The sequence below is a fragment of the Elaeis guineensis genome, chromosome 6 (assembly GCF_000442705.2).
Source record: "Elaeis guineensis isolate ETL-2024a chromosome 6, EG11, whole genome shotgun sequence".
NCBI lineage: Eukaryota > Viridiplantae > Streptophyta > Magnoliopsida > Arecales > Arecaceae > Elaeis > Elaeis guineensis.
In genome coordinates this window covers 4,191,987-4,211,946 of record NC_025998.2, presented here as the reverse complement: position 1 = coordinate 4,211,946, position 19,960 = coordinate 4,191,987, and the positions used below count along the sequence as shown (strand labels likewise).

Below are 19,960 nucleotides of genomic sequence, written 5' to 3'. Positions count from 1 at the left end.
CATCAAGTGATTGGCTTTAGATCATATTTTTCAACAAAATCGACCTGTGTAGTTGCCTTTTGATCCTCAACCACAACTGCATCCCGAGGAAGAAAGTCACGCTCAACCTATGGCGGCATGATCAATATGATCTCAACAAGATCGAAACTTTGAGGGGTAGACGACTCGACTCGAAAAGCTTTTTTAAATATCAACGGACAAACGACGAGCTGATCTGGATTTGCTCGACGAAATTCGGAGATAAGTTTAACTAAGGATGGCTTTCATCAACAAATGATGGCTTGATACTACAACTCCCAAGTCAAGCTTAAAATTTTTAGATTGGGAGATCTAGTCCTTAGAAAAGTCAAAGTCTCCAAACCGACTGAGCAAAAGAAATTATCTTCGAATTAGGAGGGTCCTTATAAAATCTCAGCAGTTTTACGATCAGGAGCATGCAAAATTGAGAACTTAGATGATACAAAAATTTTTCGGATCTCGAATTTCGAGAATCTACATATGTACTATCAATAAGATTACCTTTTGAATTAAAGATTTTCTTTTCTACAATTTTACGCTGAATAGTTCAAATACTTAGTAATTTACTGAACAACATGGTCGCTTGACATCCGACCAAACAATTGCATTGTCAGCTAGTATCCGATAAAATATTATTCGACTAACATCCAATTAATAAAAAAGTAAAATAATTTGATAAGCCATAAGATCTGACAACTACGAGCGTACCAGCTACGATCTAAAGGCCGCAAGTGTATAAGCTATGGTATGCACGTAGGCCAAAGCAGATAAAGATGTAGTTAGTCAGTTTTAACCCAACTGACTAAGGGTCAAATGATCCAAAATAAAACTTTCTTTGATCAACTATATTCCAATTCGATGGAATAATCTACGAGTATATTTTGATTCGATGGAATGATCTACAACTATGTTTCGATTCGACAGAATGATTTGCGACTATGCTCTGATTGGATGACTATGCTTCAAATTTGACAAGATATTCTACAAAATGATGACTCGTACCTCAATACGACAGGACAGCTACATGCGGCTTTCGGGGTAGTATTAATGAAGGTCGTCAGAATAAAGCGGCTTGGGTTCGCACGACAACTTAACTCCTTTCACCCTATTAAGGCTACTTAATTGGACTCATGAGTTAGGAGGCAAATATTGGGGTAGATCCTCGTCGTTTAGCTGACTAATTCTCTTCCTCACCTCCCAACTGACTGAGTGTGCGATAACTGATTCTTTCTCATTTCCGCACTGACTTAGATCCGACTTAGATCAATGGATCTTGTGCAGGTCAGTATTCGACCAACTAAAAGCGACGAATCTAATCAAATTGACGTATAACCGACTTGGTTTGACATTCAACCTATGATTAACTGATGATATTTAGCATATAGTTGACTACTTTTTCGGTGCCATACTGATTATCTGAATCGATGACGGTTATTCGATATGAGCATTAACCGTATGCGAACGTGAAAAGCGATAGTCACCCACAAGTGGCACATTACTTGGTTTTAATAGCAGTTAATGAGGTAACCGCCCACTAAATGCCATAACTTTTGTATCTTGAATATTTTGGGACTAGAGTTACACAGTAACAGCATCACCTATCCTATAAATACCGATAAGCAATGAGGAACCTAGTAAGCTTTCTTAATATAAGCTTTCACTATCACTTTTGATTCTCGATTGTGTCTTTTCTTCGATTAACTTAAGCATCGGAGGATCTTTTGCCGGACAACTTCCGACAAGTGGACTTGTTTTGTAAGTTTTCTATTGTTCGACACCAAGACGTAATAGCTCGACTCCCGACCGACTATCTCGCTGGAGACATGCTGCAACACCTCCCTTCTCTAAGTAGCCTCTAACCATTCTTATCCTGAATTCAGCAATTAACATCTATTTAGAGTATGTTTGATCAGTTTAATGTTGGATAAGGGTACAAGAATCATCATTCAACAGTCTTCGTATCCAATAAGTAATGTTTCACAAATTTAGAATGCTGCAGCATCTAAATCACTGGAATGAGGTCTAATGCATTACCATATAATGTTGGTACTTAAGTACAGTTACATCTATTATCTCGATATAACGATCATACATATGAATATGTATATACACATGATACATATAATAATATGTACATATATACATGTGCATATGTATATATACTTTGAAGTTGTACATAAAAATATGGTGGATATTGCTAGTATAATGACCATATAAAACTTGGTTTATTGTCGCCGACTTCCCTTGCTACCTCATCTATATAAAACTAAAGACATTTAATGATGATTTCCTACATAGCCCAATTCTCATAGCCTAAATGAAGTTTGGAGGCCAGCCATCCGTATCCCTCAGGGTGCCGTTTGGTGCATTACGTAGGTAATGTTGCTATGATAATATGATTGTAGAAGGAATGTGATTATCTGGTAAAATTACAAAGAATCCTATATTACAGTGTTCGGTACGTGCAGTAATGTTGTTATAAAATTACAGAAAATCTTATATTGTAGTATTTGATCTATAATTTAGATTACATAGAATATAAACTAATTTTTCTAAAATATCCTCATCCTTGCATATTGATTATTGTCTATTTTCTAGAGAGACAACTTAATTTTGAGACCAAATATTTTTCGTGACATTACTCATTATGTTTTCTTTTCTATTTTTATCAATTGAAACTATCTATAATTTATTTTGATGGAAATATTTTGATCCTGAAGTTATTTTATTGTAAAATTACGGGATTGCAAGATTACATGTAATCACATAGCCATCTCCCCCTAAACAATCAGATTATTTTTTTTTGAGGTAATGCTGCATTACATGTGATGCAGTATTACTTATAAAAGTAATGAAATCAATAATATAATCTGATTATCTGTTATAAAATTATATGTAATCCTATTAGGTTTGCATGCTACCAAACATCCCCGAGGTCCATTGCTTGGGTGCAGCAGTGAAGCATTAGCTTCAAAACAAGTCAGGAAATATAGTGCCGACTGCATATAAAGACTCCCTTTGTTTGCCGACTTCAATACGCAATCTCCTCATGTATGTAAGGTCGGTTAACGACTTGATGTATGAAGGCTTCTTACCCTAATCCCTGGCAGCGTTATTCCCCTCTACTGCAACTTGGAGAGAAAACCCTAGGCGCTCCGGTGACGAGGCCGGGCCGCTCGTTCCTCATCTCATCTACCATTCCTCCCCTCCAGCGAGCGATCCGAGGTGGGAGGGGATGTCTTCGACCCTTCTCGAGGTGACTCGGGCCGCCCACGAGGACGTGGAGCGGCTCGAGCGTCTTGTCGTGAAGGAACTCCAGAGGGAACCGGCCAACAATCGGGAGCGGCTCTTCCAGAACCACCGCGTCCGGCACATGATTGATCTCATCAGGACCACCACCGACAAGCTTGTAATCTTCTTGCCCTACTTGATTTATTCAACCTTCTTCTATCGTTTCTTTTCTGATTCTTTTTGTTTTATCTGGAAAAATTCTTCAAGGTCGAGATATATGAGGACAAAGACAATGCGAGGAGAGATGAGATTGGGGCGCTGGGAGTGGGTGGCCAGAACAATCCTTTTCCTGCTTTCTATGACCGTTTGAAGGAGGTAAAGATTTTCTATCAAAACATACAAGTAATCAGCAAGTATGGTTAGAAATAAGAGAGGTCTCACATCGTTAAAGGTTTTTATCTAGACTTCTTTAAGGAAAAAAATTCTGGAGAATTGCAATCCCTTTTTAAATTATTTATTGATGGTTTTTGAATAATTGAAATCTTCTTGTAAACACTGACAGTACTGCAGGAAAATACTCTGCATTGACAGTGGTTCTTATTTTGATTTTAAAAAAATAGCTTTCAGCATAGACAATGGGGGATTTGGAGCTATTTTGGTACCTTCCTAGGGAGGGGGCCAAAGATTTACTCTGATGATACATATGATGAACATTTCTTTATTATTATGTAGTTATATTGGAATACACTTATCGTTGTTAAGGGTTTACCTTATTGCCATGATATTATGATGAAAATATGTAACACATATAATCTTTTGAATGTTTTTTTCAGTTGTCATTCACTTGATATTTAATAGGTATTCTTTATTTTTGATTGGAGAAATTCCCCTGAAAAACCTGATAAAAATATGGAAAATATAAATTCTCTCAAGATTTTCTTTTACCAATGAAGCCCCAAAGGAAAAAAGATTTGTCCTATACTCATCAGCTTGATTTAGCAACTTGCCCTCATAGATGCATTCATTCAAACCTTCTTTTTTTTCTTCTTCTTCTTCTAGAAGCACTTTTCAGTATTGTTACCAAACATGTTTTCTTTGAGCACCTTTTATGCTTTAAAAGTTAAAGAGTGCCTTTTTTAAGCAAGACAAAACATGCGCTTAGATATAGAAGGAAAGCAAACTTGTTCGATTATTGCATTAGTTTAATAAGAATATGCATTTTTTCATGGATATCTCTTTTTAGATTGTCTCACACTGTACTGCATCTTTAACGGCACAGATCCGTGACTACCATAGGCGACATCCAGCTGCACGCGTGGTTGATGCGAATGAAGAATTTGAAGAGTTACTGAAGGAAGAACCACAAATTGAATTCAGCGGAGAGGTATTTTCCTATCTTTCAGTTTTTATTTATAAGGTAGTTATGTTGTAATGTCTTGGGATTTTCATCCCATTGTTCATATAGCAGGGATAGCTTTAGCATGGATTGCCTGGTACCTATTACTGTGCATATCAAAGGATGTTACATAGATTAATTTTCTCTGCTCATCTTGTACCACATATACCTGGTTAAGGGATTGGAAGATATTTCTTGAAGATTGTCTCTCTATATGGTATTTCTGCAATCATTTTTGTCATAGACCTGAATCAACTACTAGAAATTGCTATAACATTTTCTTGTCGTAGTTGTTTAGCTGTAAGAAAATTATATGCAACAAAAGCACAAACTCATCATGGTCAGATTACGTTTGTGTGATGCAGTGATCGATTTTCTGATAGGTTTGTTCGATAAAGCAGTTACAGTCCCAACATGATGAATTAAGTAGTTTTTTACCATACTCTGGGGAGTCATAAAAACAACATTAAGAGCCTTCTCATCTTTTAAATACCAAGAAAACCTCCACAGTATGGCATATCACGAGTAATTGAACATGGCATGCTTTGGGATGATAAAATACCTACATGACACCTGATATACTTTGTAACATACTAGAGGGGAGGATTGATATGTTAATGCAATTTCATAGGTTGAAAGGACATATTTTTGTTGTTGTACTTTGATCAAAGTACATGGGCAGATTTATATGGTAGTGAATTTATTGGCATGAGGCTTTGAGGGTAGCATCATTAAATATAGTAAAAATAATCCGAATTAATTCCCATGTTAGAATTCGAATTAAATGTTTTGATGGCTTTTTTCCTTGGATATTTCTCAGCAGTCTTGTATTACATTCTTTACATTAATTCAAGAGTGTTTTATTTTTTTGGTTGCCTAGATGGGTTCTTCTAAGGAGTTCAAGGATAGATGACTTTTGTTTGTTTGTGACTTTTGGTAGAATGAATCAATGATATCATGTTATTTACTTAGAATCAAGAGTTGAATTTGTACACAGTCCAATTCCCTCACCTCTTCCCAAACCAAAGCCAAAACAAAATGATCATTAGTGGACCCACTTACTGATTATCCTCCAAGTTCTTTGCCTCTGCATGATTGCTATATCTTTCATCCATTTTTTTGGTCAAGATTTGCTTGTATGTGTCTTGGTGCCCAATTGACTTCATTTGGACTCGGGAGAAAAGAACATGTTCTTCCTCTTCCATAAGTAGCAAACTAGGAATGCAAGTAAAGGTTGCAAGATGCTTTAATTTTTTTTCAGTGTGGAATTTTGCTGAGATATGTTGCATAAACATATGGTCTTTTAGATTAATGTTAAGGTTGAATTTACTGGACTGGGAACATCTAGAGTCTGTAAGTCTGGTTGAGTTGGTGCAGGTAAAAGATTGTACTTTCTGTAAAATTTATAGCACAGAGATAAAATAGTAAATAGATTATAATTGATCAAAGTGTCCACAAACTTCTACTTCAGTTTTTTTATTGATTTTGAGGGAACAAAGCTTGGTCCTTGATCAGTTTTCCTTTTCCTCACCCCTTTTTGTTGACTTGGTATGTGCTTTTGGTTGACTCTGAAATTTTCTGTTTATTACTTTGTTTACAGCAATGGTGATGTCAATTAAGTGGATCTCTGTTGTGATACATGTATTTTAATTTCTGCAGGATTTTATGAATCTACGTATAAGATCATGCTGGGATGCATGGTAAGATATAGGAAGTAGTTCATCTACGCAAAAACCTACCTAATCAATGCACATATTTTATTAAATAACATGTGCGCTATCTGGTCACACTGGTGATTCCAACAAAGCTTGTTACTGCTTTTTGTGTAGTATGTGTTGGCAGATGCATGGATATGCCTTCCAAAAGTTAAGGAAATCCTAAGAATTCCTTGCAATGTCTCTGAATTTTCTGCCAATCTATAATACTCTTTTTGCATAAAGTAGCAACTCCTTTCATCATTCTTTTAAATTTGTTGATAGGAAGCTTTTGGTCGGTACCTGGACATGCATGAATTATACAACAAGTACATCAACTCAAAATTTGGAGAGCCTATGGAATACTCTGCTTTCTTGGAGACATTTTTTCAGACCCACAAAATTCCTCGCAATCTGAAGTTGACCAGGTAAGATTTATAGTCAATTAAAGGATATCTAAAGCAGTGATCCTTTACTGTGACAAGATGTATAATGCTGAAAATAGCTTCTGCTTTGACTTGCAAAAGTAGATGAGCTTGAATAGGTTGTTGCCTTCTACCTTTCTTATCATGTTATGTTCTGCCAGGTTTAAATTGGTACTAGTTTTCTTCCCTTTTCTTTTTTTTTTTTTTTCCTGATCCTGCATGTTAAACTTTTTATCATGTAGCGCAGTTGCTTTTTTGGGTGGCTGGGTGGGTGTATCTGTGCTTGCACCTGCATACGAGGATTGAAAGAGAGTGGGAGGAGGGTGGGTTCTTTTTTTGCCTTCCTGATCCAGCATATTAAAATCATGCAATGCAGTTGCTTCTTTGGGCAGCTGGGTGGGTGTATCGGTGCCTGTTCCCGAATAAGAGGATTGAAAAAAAGGGAAAGAGCCGCTGGGGGGGGGGGATGGTGGTGGTTATTTAGTTTAATTGCTAGGCATTATTAAAATAACATCTCTTTTAATGATCTTCCATTCACTGTGCATATATATCTCATCACCACTTTTATTGTGCATTGCAGGCAATATAGAGAATATTTGGAGAATGTTCTGGAATATCTGATTTCATTTATGGAGCGTACACAGCCCCTGCAAGACTTTGGGAGAATATTTACAAAGGTTTTGCTTCCATTATTTCTTTCTGCAATTTTTCTACTCCTACATATTCAGGTTCACCTGTCAATTGCTAGATTCACGAAGTGCTCTGAAAAGCTGTTTGGGTTTGTATCCTATGGGGCTGGCTGAAGGTCCAGTTCCTGTATTTCTATGTAACCTAACGTAGATTCCATGCACGTAACCATCTTGTCCTTGTATAAGATTTTCTGAGTCGTTTTAACAGAAATCTTCCTTTCACGGTGGCATACTTCCTTTGAATCTCCAAGGAACCTGTACCTGCACCTTCCTTCAAAGTTTTTATCATATCATTTTTTTATGACCGACTTCCTTGGAGCTGTATTAGACTTGCTTCTGTTAACTGAGCCAGGTAGGGGGTGTTTTGGTATGGGTGATCCATCTGAGATCAAGGGTGATTGGATGGAGGTGATGAAATAACCGCATTTGATTGCACCATGGTACTTCTATGTGGCAGTGATCCCAAATCACTTTCACTTTTCAAATTACTGTCCAACTCAGTAATGGGATATCCGTCCTTAACGTCGGAAATCCAAGATCACCCTCAAGCAGTGATGTTGGGCTGAAATTTAAAGAAAAAAATATCTCTCAAATTAGCCAAAAAATTTGTATATCAATATACCGTTAATATATTATATCAATATTAAATATCTGATATTATATTATATTTCTGATATTATATTATATTAATATTATGTGATATTTATTATATATATTATAATAAATATATATTACATTATAATGTATTATTAATAATATTATTGTCATATTATGATTCAATGATAATTTTAAATTAGAGTAGAAATATCTTATTGCACTTTATATTTATATAATAAAAGTATTTAATATATTACTTCTATTTGCCTTATTTTTCTAATCAAAATAAATATTCATATTAGTAAATAATATATTATAAGTGTAAATAAAAATATTAATTCTATAATAACAATTAATATATTTTTTTAGGATTAATAATTTATAGGACTAATAAATATATTTTTATAGAATATATTAATTATTAAGATATTAATGAATATATTAATATTTTATTATAACATGTTTTATATTATTAATAAATATATTTTTATGGAATATATCCTTGGTAGGTTTAGTATTATATGGCCAGTAATCTTGGATTCCTGTGGAAGACCAAACATGTTACTCATGGATACCTGAGGGATCTTTAATCTGTGGACCATGGCCTACCAAACGCCGTAATCTTAGATTACTAAGGATCAAATCACTACATAATTTAGATCATCGATGATCTTAGATCAGTGTGATGATCTCATTTGGTTGACCAAACGCTACCATAGGAGTCATAATAGGACATATAGAATTCTGTAGATATGGTCACTTGCTCGTTTGATTCCATGAGCCGTGTGTGTATGCACATGCATGCACACACACACACACACACATGTATGTATGTATGTATGTACATGAAAAAGTCAGTATGATATTTTTCTTGTGCTTTCTTTGACTCTTTATATTTTATGTGACCGAAATTCAAACACCATGATCCCTTAGTTGAATTTGTATTTTAGTGCCTCGTTAACTTGGATATGAACATATATCAAATCAGTCAGTTTTTGTTCTCTCTCCTCTCCTCCCTCCCTCCTTCCATCCCCTACCCCCCCCCCCCCTCTCTTCTCTCATTAAGAGGCGAGCTATTGTAGATTTATTTAGGATGGTGAAGTTGATTAAGTAATAGCTAAACACATCATGGTTTTTGAGGTTTGAAGGATTAGTGAATAGTTTGTGCATTAAATGAAGGAACAAATACTACAGGTTGCATGCTTTTAGCATATCTGGAAAATATTCTATCTTATTTGCCAGATGAAATACCTTTTTGTTTGTCACAGGTGGAGGTGGAGTTTGAAGAGCAGTGGGCTGATGGTAAGGTACTTGGATGGGAAAACAAGGGGATGGAAAATGGGCATGTTTCATCACAAGAATCTGTGATTGATCTTGATTATTACAGTACTGTGGAAGAACTTATGGAAGTGGGCCCCGAAAAATTGAAAGAGGTTTCAGTTCTTTCCCTCGCCTTGTTTACTGTTTAAAATCTCAGTACCAGTGAGTCTTAGACTAGTAGGGCAAAGCATTGGATGGTATACCATGGTTCAAAAATAGGTGCTTTACCAATTATTCTTTCATATTTATTATTATCTTAAATGTTTCATGGCGGTTATGGTGATCGTTCTTGTTATTTTTGTCCTGTTATGTTCTTTGTTTTTATTGATAAAGGAAATTGTTTGCTAGGCCTTAGCTGCTCGTGGATTGAAAACTGGTGGTACTCTTCAGCAGCGTGCAGAGCGCCTTTTTTTGACAAAAGTAATTATGCATAAACTCTGTTCACTACTTGTATAAGTGATTTCGCATCTGGGTTCATAGTTTTTGCTTTGAATGCACTGCCCTATCTTGCCATGATTATGTTGTTCATTTAGGTGGAGAATAATTTGTTTGCAAGTTATCATGGTTATGATTAACAGATCTATTAGGCTTCTTATTTTTCTTTCCAGTGTCAGACATTAATGAACTCCATTTAGTTACCCTTTTTCTTTGGGGCATAGTTGCCTTCTGTCAGTATTTCTGCAAAGCTGTTCAACAGGAAAGATATTAGAAGCTTCTTATTCTACTGCATGAATTTTGCTGTATTTTTTAACTGAAAATCCACATCCATGATGGAAAGGCTGAGCTGTTTGGAAAATCAATAAATAAGTATTTTGTATACACAACCAACATACAGATGAGCAAGTGAATCTCTAGTTCTAAGTAGTAATGTGTCAGTTCATGTGCTGTGGCTGTGCATTGTTTTCGGTAAAGTTCTGTAGTAAGTATTTGGGAGATAAGGTGTAGCTGTCTTCTGTAAACAATGGCTCAAAGTGAGACTCAAGGAGAGGATTAATGAGTCTTACTTTGACAAGTGATCCCTGTCAAATCTAAGTCAGTAATTTTTCCCATATTCTGGTCAACTACAAAATCACAAGTTATGTTACTTTAAAGCACAGCAGAAATGTTTCAAGTTGAACTTTGGTAGGTCAAGCTGCAATTGCTGACTGGGCATTTGCACCCATAATAGCTAACGCTGCTACAATTTCAGCTTCTTGAAACTCAAGTTATTGAACATTCATTATTACTAGGAAGCAGACCTCAAGAATTTTAGAATTCTCTGTTATGCTAAAGTGGTTCATTATTTTTGCACATTTTATATTTTGCTAACTGTTAAGCATAGATCAGTGTTTACTTGTGAACCATGTAGTCAAATATAGCCTGATGTCGTTGTCTTGTTAAAAATGCTCTTTTTTTTATATATGTTGTGCAGTACACACCCTTGGAGCAATTAGACAGAAAACATTTTGCAAAAGGTTCACGTGGTTCAGAGCAAAATGGAGTTGCAGAAGAGACCAACTCTAAGAAGGAAATTGCTTTAGTAGAGGCAAAGATGCAACGGTTATGCGAATTGCTAAAAGAGGTTTGTTTCTGATGCAGTTGGTATAGCTGTAAAGCTGGTTTAGTGTACCTTATCTGAATTATTCTCTCTTTGTGCATTGAAAGATTTGAAAGTTATTCTTAATGCTTATTGCTATTAGAGCAAGCCTTAACTTCTTCTTGAACTGATGTGTAAGATAATCTGTCAAATTATGTTTTATTGAGTAAATGGAATGTTTATGATATTTGGAAAAATAAACTTGAATAATAGCTGAAGGCAATGCATTATGTTGTAACTTTCAACAATGTTTAATGCTGGGAGATAAGAGATCACTATTATCAATTTTTACCCCAAAAAGCATTGTTTGTAATATAAATTTTATTGTACGATTAGATTTAACAATGGCACTTAAAGTAAGTGAATCAAAATGTTGATATCTCTTTTATTCTCTCTTCTTTCTCTTCTCCCTCTCTTTCCATCACACATGCAGACATATACGTGTGCATCCATGTGCCAGATTACACATAACATATAATTATGTAGAAATTCTGAATTGCACCTTTTCTATGTGGTTGTCATGACTTCTTTCCTCTTTACACAGACAATCATACAGACAAAGGAAAATGTCATAAAGAAACAAGCTTTGACTTATGAGGAAATGGAGGCTGAACGTGAAGAGGTAAATATCCACTTGCTTACTGTATATTTGCTGTCTTAGCTGATAATGATGATTATTGAAGCATTTAAACTCTATGCATATTTTACAATGGAATGAATTTTCATGATGTAATCTGTTAGCTTAATTGGTCATTTGTTAATTGTTAGTTATAATTCATTTTAAAAGGACACCATGGCAATTGTTATATGCAATTAGCATATTGATTGAGGCTTGGCATGTAACTTGTGTAGTTTTGTGATTCCTCAGACCCCTTTTTTTTTTATGCATTTGAAGAATGTTTTTTTTTTTTTTGCTGTAAATTAATGCTTAGGCTTCACATTTTCTCCATTATATACAATACCTGTGTTTGCTAAGGATTTGCCAGATCTAACGAGTCCACTTTTTCAGTGAAATCTTGTTTCATGATTGGCCATTAAAATATATTGTCCTTCATGCATCTTTTGCATGAACAAGTTAGTGTCCATTAGTTAAAGCTAACCACTATGTTGTTAGGAGGTATACCTTACTGCCACTCCACCTTTTACTTATCTTCAACTCCTTTTCTGTAATATCATTTGAAATGTTCCAGTGACTGCATTAAAAGTTAAAAATTGGGGATGATTTTGAAGGCTATGTCTGAATTTCTATTCTTCTGGTAATTTGTTCCTCAAATATGCTTTCCTTATATAATGTGTTCTTTGTATGAATTTTGAGCATTTGGGTCTTTCAGCAATTGTGGTAGAGATAACAAATGTTCAGAAGTCCATAATTTATACCTATGCAGTATTATACGTTTCTGTGATTGCTGCAACAGCGATAACCATAACCATTTAGCCTTTTTCCAATTATTTTGATTCGTGTTTATGCGGTCTCATTCGCCAAGTATTCATATTTAGAGCCACCTCTGATGTTATTCCAAGTTTCTCCATATCCTTTCTCACAAACTCCATTCATGTCACCATATGCCTTCCCCTCCTTTTTCTTGCCACCTTAAATACAAGCTAGTTTTTCAGCTTCTCCTTATTGATGCATCCTCAGTCTTTGCCATACATGTCATATACCATCTCAATCGGTTTTTCATTACTTAGTCCTTCATTTTTTCAGTTCCTATGGCTCCTCCAATATTCATTTTTTTTTATTTTATTTTTCCTAGTTTTACCACACATTTATATGAACGCTCTAATTTCTGCTATATTAACGCTCTAATATCTGTGCACTTCCTTTATTATGTAGCACTCTGAGTGATATAACATGGCAAGCCTTCTTTGATTACTGCAACAGTTTCTCTAAAAATCATTTGCTTGCTGAGATGGTCTTTCTGCTCTCTGCCTTGTACCCAGTTTTGCAAGATGCAGAAACAACTTGATGTGTTTTTTTTTGATATGATAGTTTCATGCTGCTTAAATATTCTGAAAAAAATAGGGGCACTGCCATTGTCTAGAAATTAGAAAACCTGTCATATAGTTGTTAAAGATTGGAAAATAAATGTAAAGCTGATTCTTTGTTGTGCTAAATTTGCTTCAGACAAGTTACAGAATTTGTGAAGGTTTAGTTTTTTGACTAGACATTTAGGTCTTAGCATGTGTCCTTTTGTCCTACTAAATTTTCAAAAACCTTTCAGAGGCCACCATGACAACGAAATACAGCATTAGATTTTCTTATGAAAATAGATTTTCGACATTCCATTGGGTTATCATCTCCAAGTGAACTCTATATTCTTTAGCAATGTATTTCGATACAACATTTTGTACAGATGTGGATTCTTCATATATTTTCTGAATGTCTCTTAAGTTCTGGTATCCATAATCTACTTTGTCAGACTTTAACAACATTCCATGTATTCCCTTTTCATTTTTAAACTTTGCATTAACTACTTGTAATACTGACTTCTTAATTGTCGTCATTAAGAAGTTTTGTTAATCTGCTGTTGCTGTGTCAAGCAGGAAGAAATACAAGCTGATACTGAGAGTGATGATGAAGAGCAGCAAATTTACAATCCTCTAAAGTTGCCTATGGGTTGGGATGGCAAGCCTATACCCTACTGGCTTTACAAGCTTCATGGTCTTGGCCAGGTATGTTCCCTCAACTGCATGGAGTGCACAACCTTTCAAATAGCAGATATACCTTGATTTAGTAATTTATCTTGCCAATTTGAGTTTATTGCTGTTTTATGAATTCTCTGTCATGGATCATATTGAGAACACACGCACGCAGAAATAGCAGATACATACATACACATATGTGTGTGTATGTATGTGTGCACGTATGTATGTATATGTGTATATATATATGATGTTTGCAATTTTATTTAGAGGCAGTACTACTGGCAAATCTGTCTAAATGGTGGACCGCTTGTCAATTATCTTTTATCTCAGCAAATCCATCCGCTGATACAATGTACGGTTCAGTATGCAGAAAGTCATGGAACCAGTCAAAAAAGTTGCATATCAGTTGTATGACTTTTTTTTGTTTGTTTGAGATTTCTGTATTGCTTTAGTATTTTTCATGTTCTTTATTCTGATTCTCAAGGTGTGGCATCATTGGCAGTTTACATCATGTAACTTAAAAGTTCTGTTGCATCGATCCCTTTTGCATCATATAATGGCAATCATATGGAGCTCAATTATTAGCTTTGCATTTGATGATATGTCTGTGCTTCTATATATTACTCCATGGATGTTATTATGAGTTCATGAATATGGTCAAATACAATTTTTTTTTTTAAAGATACAAGTTTTGTTTTGTTTTTTTTCTTTCGTGTTTTCCTTTCAAAGGAGCTTGAGAATCAATTCATAGATTGGAGTGTCCTGCAGTCATTGTAATTTTATCAAATGGTGCATAACCATACTTAGTTCTAATTCACTAGCTGTTTTATGTCTGTATCATCCTTTTTTCAGGAATTCAAGTGTGAAATATGTGGGAATTATAGTTATTGGGGACGGAGGGCGTTTGAGCGTCATTTCAAGGAATGGCGGCACCAGCATGGAATGCGTTGCCTAAATATACCTAACACTAAGAACTTCAACGAAATTACATCCATTCAGGTATGGATTTTTCTTTTTCTGCAAGTTTATTAAACAATAAATTGTGTTATGATTGATCTCGCGGTCTTGAATAGTTTGGCATGCTTGTAAATTGAAAGTATGGGAACCCTTTAGCCTGTGGATATTTAAATGCAACTTTGGCCATAAAGATACTTTTATGATAACTAATATTGTCAAGCAATAGTTTTTTTTTTTATTTTTTTTATTTTTTAACTTTCTAAATTTCCAGCTAATATCACTAATTCACCTGACTCATGCACAGCCAAAAAGAAAAAAATATCACCTATATCACCCAACTAATGAACTTTATTAAAATTTGTCATGACTTGACCACTACCATATAGGCCTTTGTACCGCTTGTTTAAGGTCAATCATCTGAATGCTTGCCATCAGTGACATTTAATGCATTATTGCCATTGGATCAAGTCAAGCCAAGGCCCATCAATTCCCTAGCCAAGCAGTTTAGATGGGTGCCCGATCTATCCTCAACCCAGACAACCTAAGGAAGCATCATTTGACCGAGCTCGCTCTTGTCCATGGTTTTGGCAAGAAAATAGTTCAGGACTGTTAAGGGGTATTTTTGAGTTTCAGAATTTACTTTGTGCTTATATGAAAGCTGACATTTATTGTTTGTTTCAGAATTTACTTTGTGCTTATAGAGTAAAATTAAGCAGCCTTTTAAAATGTTTTCAATGCATGAACTCCCAACCATACTGATTCATATGAGAGCAGGAAGCAAAGGATCTGTGGGAGAAAATCCAAGAACGACAAGGATTGATCAAGTGGCGTCCAGACCTTGAAGAAGAGTACGAAGACAGGGAAGGTAACATCTATAATAAGAAAACATACACTGACCTGCAACGCCAAGGCCTCATCTAACAGAGGTATTATGCTCCCTGTGATACTAAGTTTCAATATTTTCCCACGTTTCTTTTGTATTCATTAATAATATGAGGCTAACTCTTGCATCTTAAATTTCTGTAGTGCTGTTGAAAGCTTGCGCAAGATGGAGGGTTCTGCTGTAGTTATGTCAGGCATTGCTTGTTATTCCCTGTTTGTGCTTTGGGAAACAGGGCAACTGGGGATATTCCCATTTTTAGCTGCGTGGGTTTTGTATGAAATTAGGGAATCTATGTACTTTTAAATCTTCTAATGTCTTGAGTGGCTTTCAGACTGCAATTTTAAAGCAACCTTTGACTGTGTGCCAAAGATTTTAATTTTAACTGAGAGTTAAAACGCACTATAATCCTAGTATGCAGTATGTTTAGTGTTTGCTGATCAGGCTCATAGTTGCGTGTGTTGTTCGTGCTAATGGGAAGCTTTTTCAAATTCCGTGAAACAAAAAGTTCTATCAATTAGCGGGTCTAACATGTGCAGATGTGCTTGATTAGCCAGTGAGTGTGGCCGCGCCAAATGCTTGGAGAATGCTTCAGGTGAGGGGCCGGGTTAGAATCCGTGTTAATTATGTTCTGCTGCTTGGCGATTGCTCTGCGTTAAAAACAACAAAACTTTGTTCCCTCTTTTTAATGTTTTAGCGGTCATTTGGTTTTCACAGCATGCGTTTACGATGATAGTGAGTGAATTACATGGGTAAGCATGGCGTTAGTCTGCCGTGAAGATTATATCGAATGAATTGCACTGGACCTCGTCCTTCTGCAGCTGAAGCGACATCACATTGTTAAAATCAAAGCTTTGGGACTTTGTGTGTACATTTGCAGCATCAGGCATTTCCGTCTTCCCTAGCTTGCAAGGACGCCAAACCTCTTATACCGTCTCGGTCCATTGTCCCCCTCTTATACGGTCTTGGTCCATTTCCCTGTCTGTTCGCCAGGAGTAGTCTGAATCGCAATGCCAACTCTTCTTTCCTAAAAGTATTTCTAATGGATTGTTGTTATATAGAACTATTTTTTACGGTAAAAGTTCGTGAAGGCCTTCAGTCGAATACCCAGAGGAAAACAATAATGTTCCAATTGGGTGGTCGTTTGAGGTAGCGAGCTATTAGATGGATCACTCATGAACAAAAAAATTACACGTGAACCTGCTGGTGAGAATATAATTTAACGAATCATGCAGTCGTCTAAGTGGATTTGGGATTATATAAGATGTACCGAATTAGACTGATAGAAGACCTACGCATAAATGGATCTGGTCTCTCCCTTCTTAGATTCCATGGCCAGATCTAAAGCTCTCGAAGCTCCAATTGATGGGGCCGGCCTCTCTTTCTCTCTCTGTTCCCCTTCCAAACCACCTCCCTCCCTCTCCATCTCCTTCTCCCTCTTCCCTTACTTTCCTCTATTTCGGTGTGCTTTGCATGTAAGTCCCACAAATGAGTTCGGACATGTCAAACATCTCAGACAGGAGCTGAGTTTGAACCTCTTGAAAGCACGCCCTCGGTGGAATCAGTACTTGATTTCAATACTTATTGATACATCAATTTCATCCGCAGCAAGTTTTACTATCGGGAGATTGGAAGGAGGCTCCTTCATGTAAGCAACCCTCTTCCACCAAGTAATAGTTTCTCCTAGGAGCTACTTTGGCTGAGGACTTAATGCGCAGATTTCAAGGAGCACCAATCTTGTAGTAAGGCTGCGCATGACTTTGGCGCTGATGCTGGAAGCAATTGAACAAGGAAATTTAGACAGCTTTGGATGGCTACTATTGTGGGGAACGATATTTTTAGTCCAATGGTTAGTCAAAGGAGAATATGATTTATATGGAATAGGATATTTTTTTTCATGTGAGATGCTTTTTAAATAGTAAAATCATAAAATCCCGTGCCATGTGCCAGAGGCCCAAGCGAATGATACCTTATATATATAGGAGCGGAGATTGACCCATTCAAGATCCTTGACCGCAACATTAACACCATATGTGGAAAATACTTCCTACCCATGCACACACTCCTCCTAGCTTTGGAGGCTAATATTGTGGGCCGAATTGGGAGGCGTAAGGGCGGCATCTTTAGTCCCATATCGATTGTGAGTCAAAAGAATATATAGTTTATATGAAATTCTTATGCCAGAGATCGAAACGGATAATACCTCACAAATATAGAAGAGGTGACTGATCTATCCGAGTCAGGAGTATTTTTGGCACAACAGCTACCATTTCATTCATCATGGAGATGGATGGCTATGGTAGCACATGAGTAGAAGAGCTTTTTTATTTTCTAAAAATCATGATAGATATGCATTTTAAGATGGAAGATGTTGCACTGAGGGTAGTGGTGCACAGTGTCCCATCATTGATGTATTCATACAGATCCTAATGTAGAATACTTGGGGGATGGGCAAGCCCTCTTTTATGTCCACCTTTAGAAGATTGGTGTACAAGCACAGTTTGGATTTATATATACTTTTGAAGACTCGGCTCATGGAGAATAGCCTCACTAGAGTTAAATGCAGATTCCCGACAACCTGGGGTTCATGCTATCAAATCCTATGGGCTTGCTAGGGGAATCATTGTGATTTAGAGAGAGGGATTAACCAATATTAATGCATTTCATAGCTGTACCCAGCATGTAGTCATTGTGATCTTAGAAAGCAATATGGATCTATCTGGCTTTTATTCAATGTTTATACGAGCACTGAGTATAGGAAAAGATGGGTAGTATGGAATGAAGTGGTAAGGCTGATTGAGCAAGATGTTCCCTTTCTAATGGTGGGTGATTTCAACTGCATTGATAGCGCTCGAGAGAAGAGGGAGGAAGATCCTTCACTGATAACATAGAGTCAAAGAAGTTTTGAGATTTCATCTGGAATAATGGATTGGTGCATTTGGGATTCTATGAGCCCAGGTCAAATTGTGCAACAACAGATAAGGGATATTGAGAGTTTTGGAGCGGATTGATAAGGCCTTCCACCGTATGCTAGATCCAAATATTCTCGAGCTATTAGTTATATCATGTCCCCAGGATTGTATCAGATCATAGCCTCGTGTTCATCTCCATAGATATTGATATCTCCTATCAAAGTCCTTTCTGGTTCGAAAAATTTTGGCTTTGCTACCTATGCTCCTGAGATATTATAAGGGAGGTTTGGAGGATGCTTTTCTAGGGCAATGTGATGTATTGAGTCACTTGTAGACTCTAGTTGATGAGATGCAGGCTCTAGAGTTGGAATCGAGTGGAGGTTGGTTATATCTTCAGGAGGCTGGAGGACACAGAGGTCGTTATTGCTTAGCTTCAGTGAAGAGAGGACCAAAAGGGAGGGCTTGCTGAAGAGGATCTAGCAATGCTCCCGAACAAGTTACCCATGCATCATTCACCCAATAGGAGATCTTATGTTGGTAGAAGTACAAGATTCAGTGGATCAGAGAAGGAGATAGGAACATCAAATTTTTTCATCAGTCGACAATCATCCGTAGATAACGAAAATAGACCAAGATACTGCAAGATGTCATGAGGACCTGGATGGAAGGGGAGGAGGAGATCATAGGAGATGCTCCACTTCTTCTAGGGGTGATGGACTGACAAACTGGGTAGAGGTGAGCTCTATACCATTCTTCTTTTGGTTGATCGGGCTTTGACCCAAATGAATGATGTTTTGACAGGTCCAATTTTGGCGGAGCAAGTTCAGAGGGTATTGTACTCCATGGCAGAGGATAAGGCTCCCGATCTGGATGGTTTTTCATCTCTCTTCTTCAAGCAATACTGGGTGATTGTTCAGGAGGAGATTGTCGAGGCTATCCAGTTCTTCTTCATATTAGGATCAATGCCGAAAGCATGAAAGCGCACTTTTATTGCTCTTATCCCTAAGGGCCTGTTCTTTTATGAGTAAATATCATGAAAAAATTGATTAATTTTTTCATTGACTAACTTATCCATATTTTAATATTTTTCAAGATGAGTAAATTACTTATCCATGGATAGCATTTACTCATAAAATGGAAGAAAATCTTATCCATCTATAAGATAGCTAAATCATTTTTTCCATCAATCAAAAAAATAATCTTTTTAATTTATTCTTAATATATCTTTAACTTTATAACAATAATAATATTATTATATTATAATATATTATATCATAAGAATAATATAACATAATATAATATATAATAATATTTATATTAGATAATATAATATATTATTAAAATATAATATGTAATATTATATTTTAATATAGTATAATATAATATAATTATTATATTATATTTTAATATAAGATAGAATATTATCTTATAATATTATAATAAATTATTATAATATAATATTATAATAATAACACATAAAACTATAATCATACAATATATTATTATATATTAATATATTCTAATAGAATTATATTATATTATACTATACTATTATATATAATAATATTTACATAATAATATTATAATATATGATATTTATATATAATAATATATACTAA

General features: G+C 35.8%; 1 protein-coding gene across 1 annotated transcript; it reads left to right on the top strand.

Annotated features, from left to right (window-relative positions):
* The first annotated feature begins 3,116 nt into the window (after positions 1-3,116).
* Positions 3,117-15,814, top strand: LOC105047579 (splicing factor SF3a60 homolog). Its single transcript, XM_010926558.3, has 13 exons — positions 3,117-3,427; positions 3,517-3,624; positions 4,529-4,633; positions 6,625-6,767; positions 7,345-7,441; positions 9,319-9,483; positions 9,719-9,790; positions 10,782-10,931; positions 11,491-11,568; positions 13,491-13,619; positions 14,445-14,591; positions 15,324-15,475; positions 15,576-15,814. The coding sequence occupies exons 1-12, from the start codon at positions 3,254-3,256 to the stop codon at positions 15,468-15,470; spliced, it is 1,515 nt and encodes a 504-aa protein (XP_010924860.1). The 5' UTR covers positions 3,117-3,253; the 3' UTR covers positions 15,471-15,475; positions 15,576-15,814.
* The last annotated feature ends 4,146 nt before the right edge of the window (positions 15,815-19,960 follow it).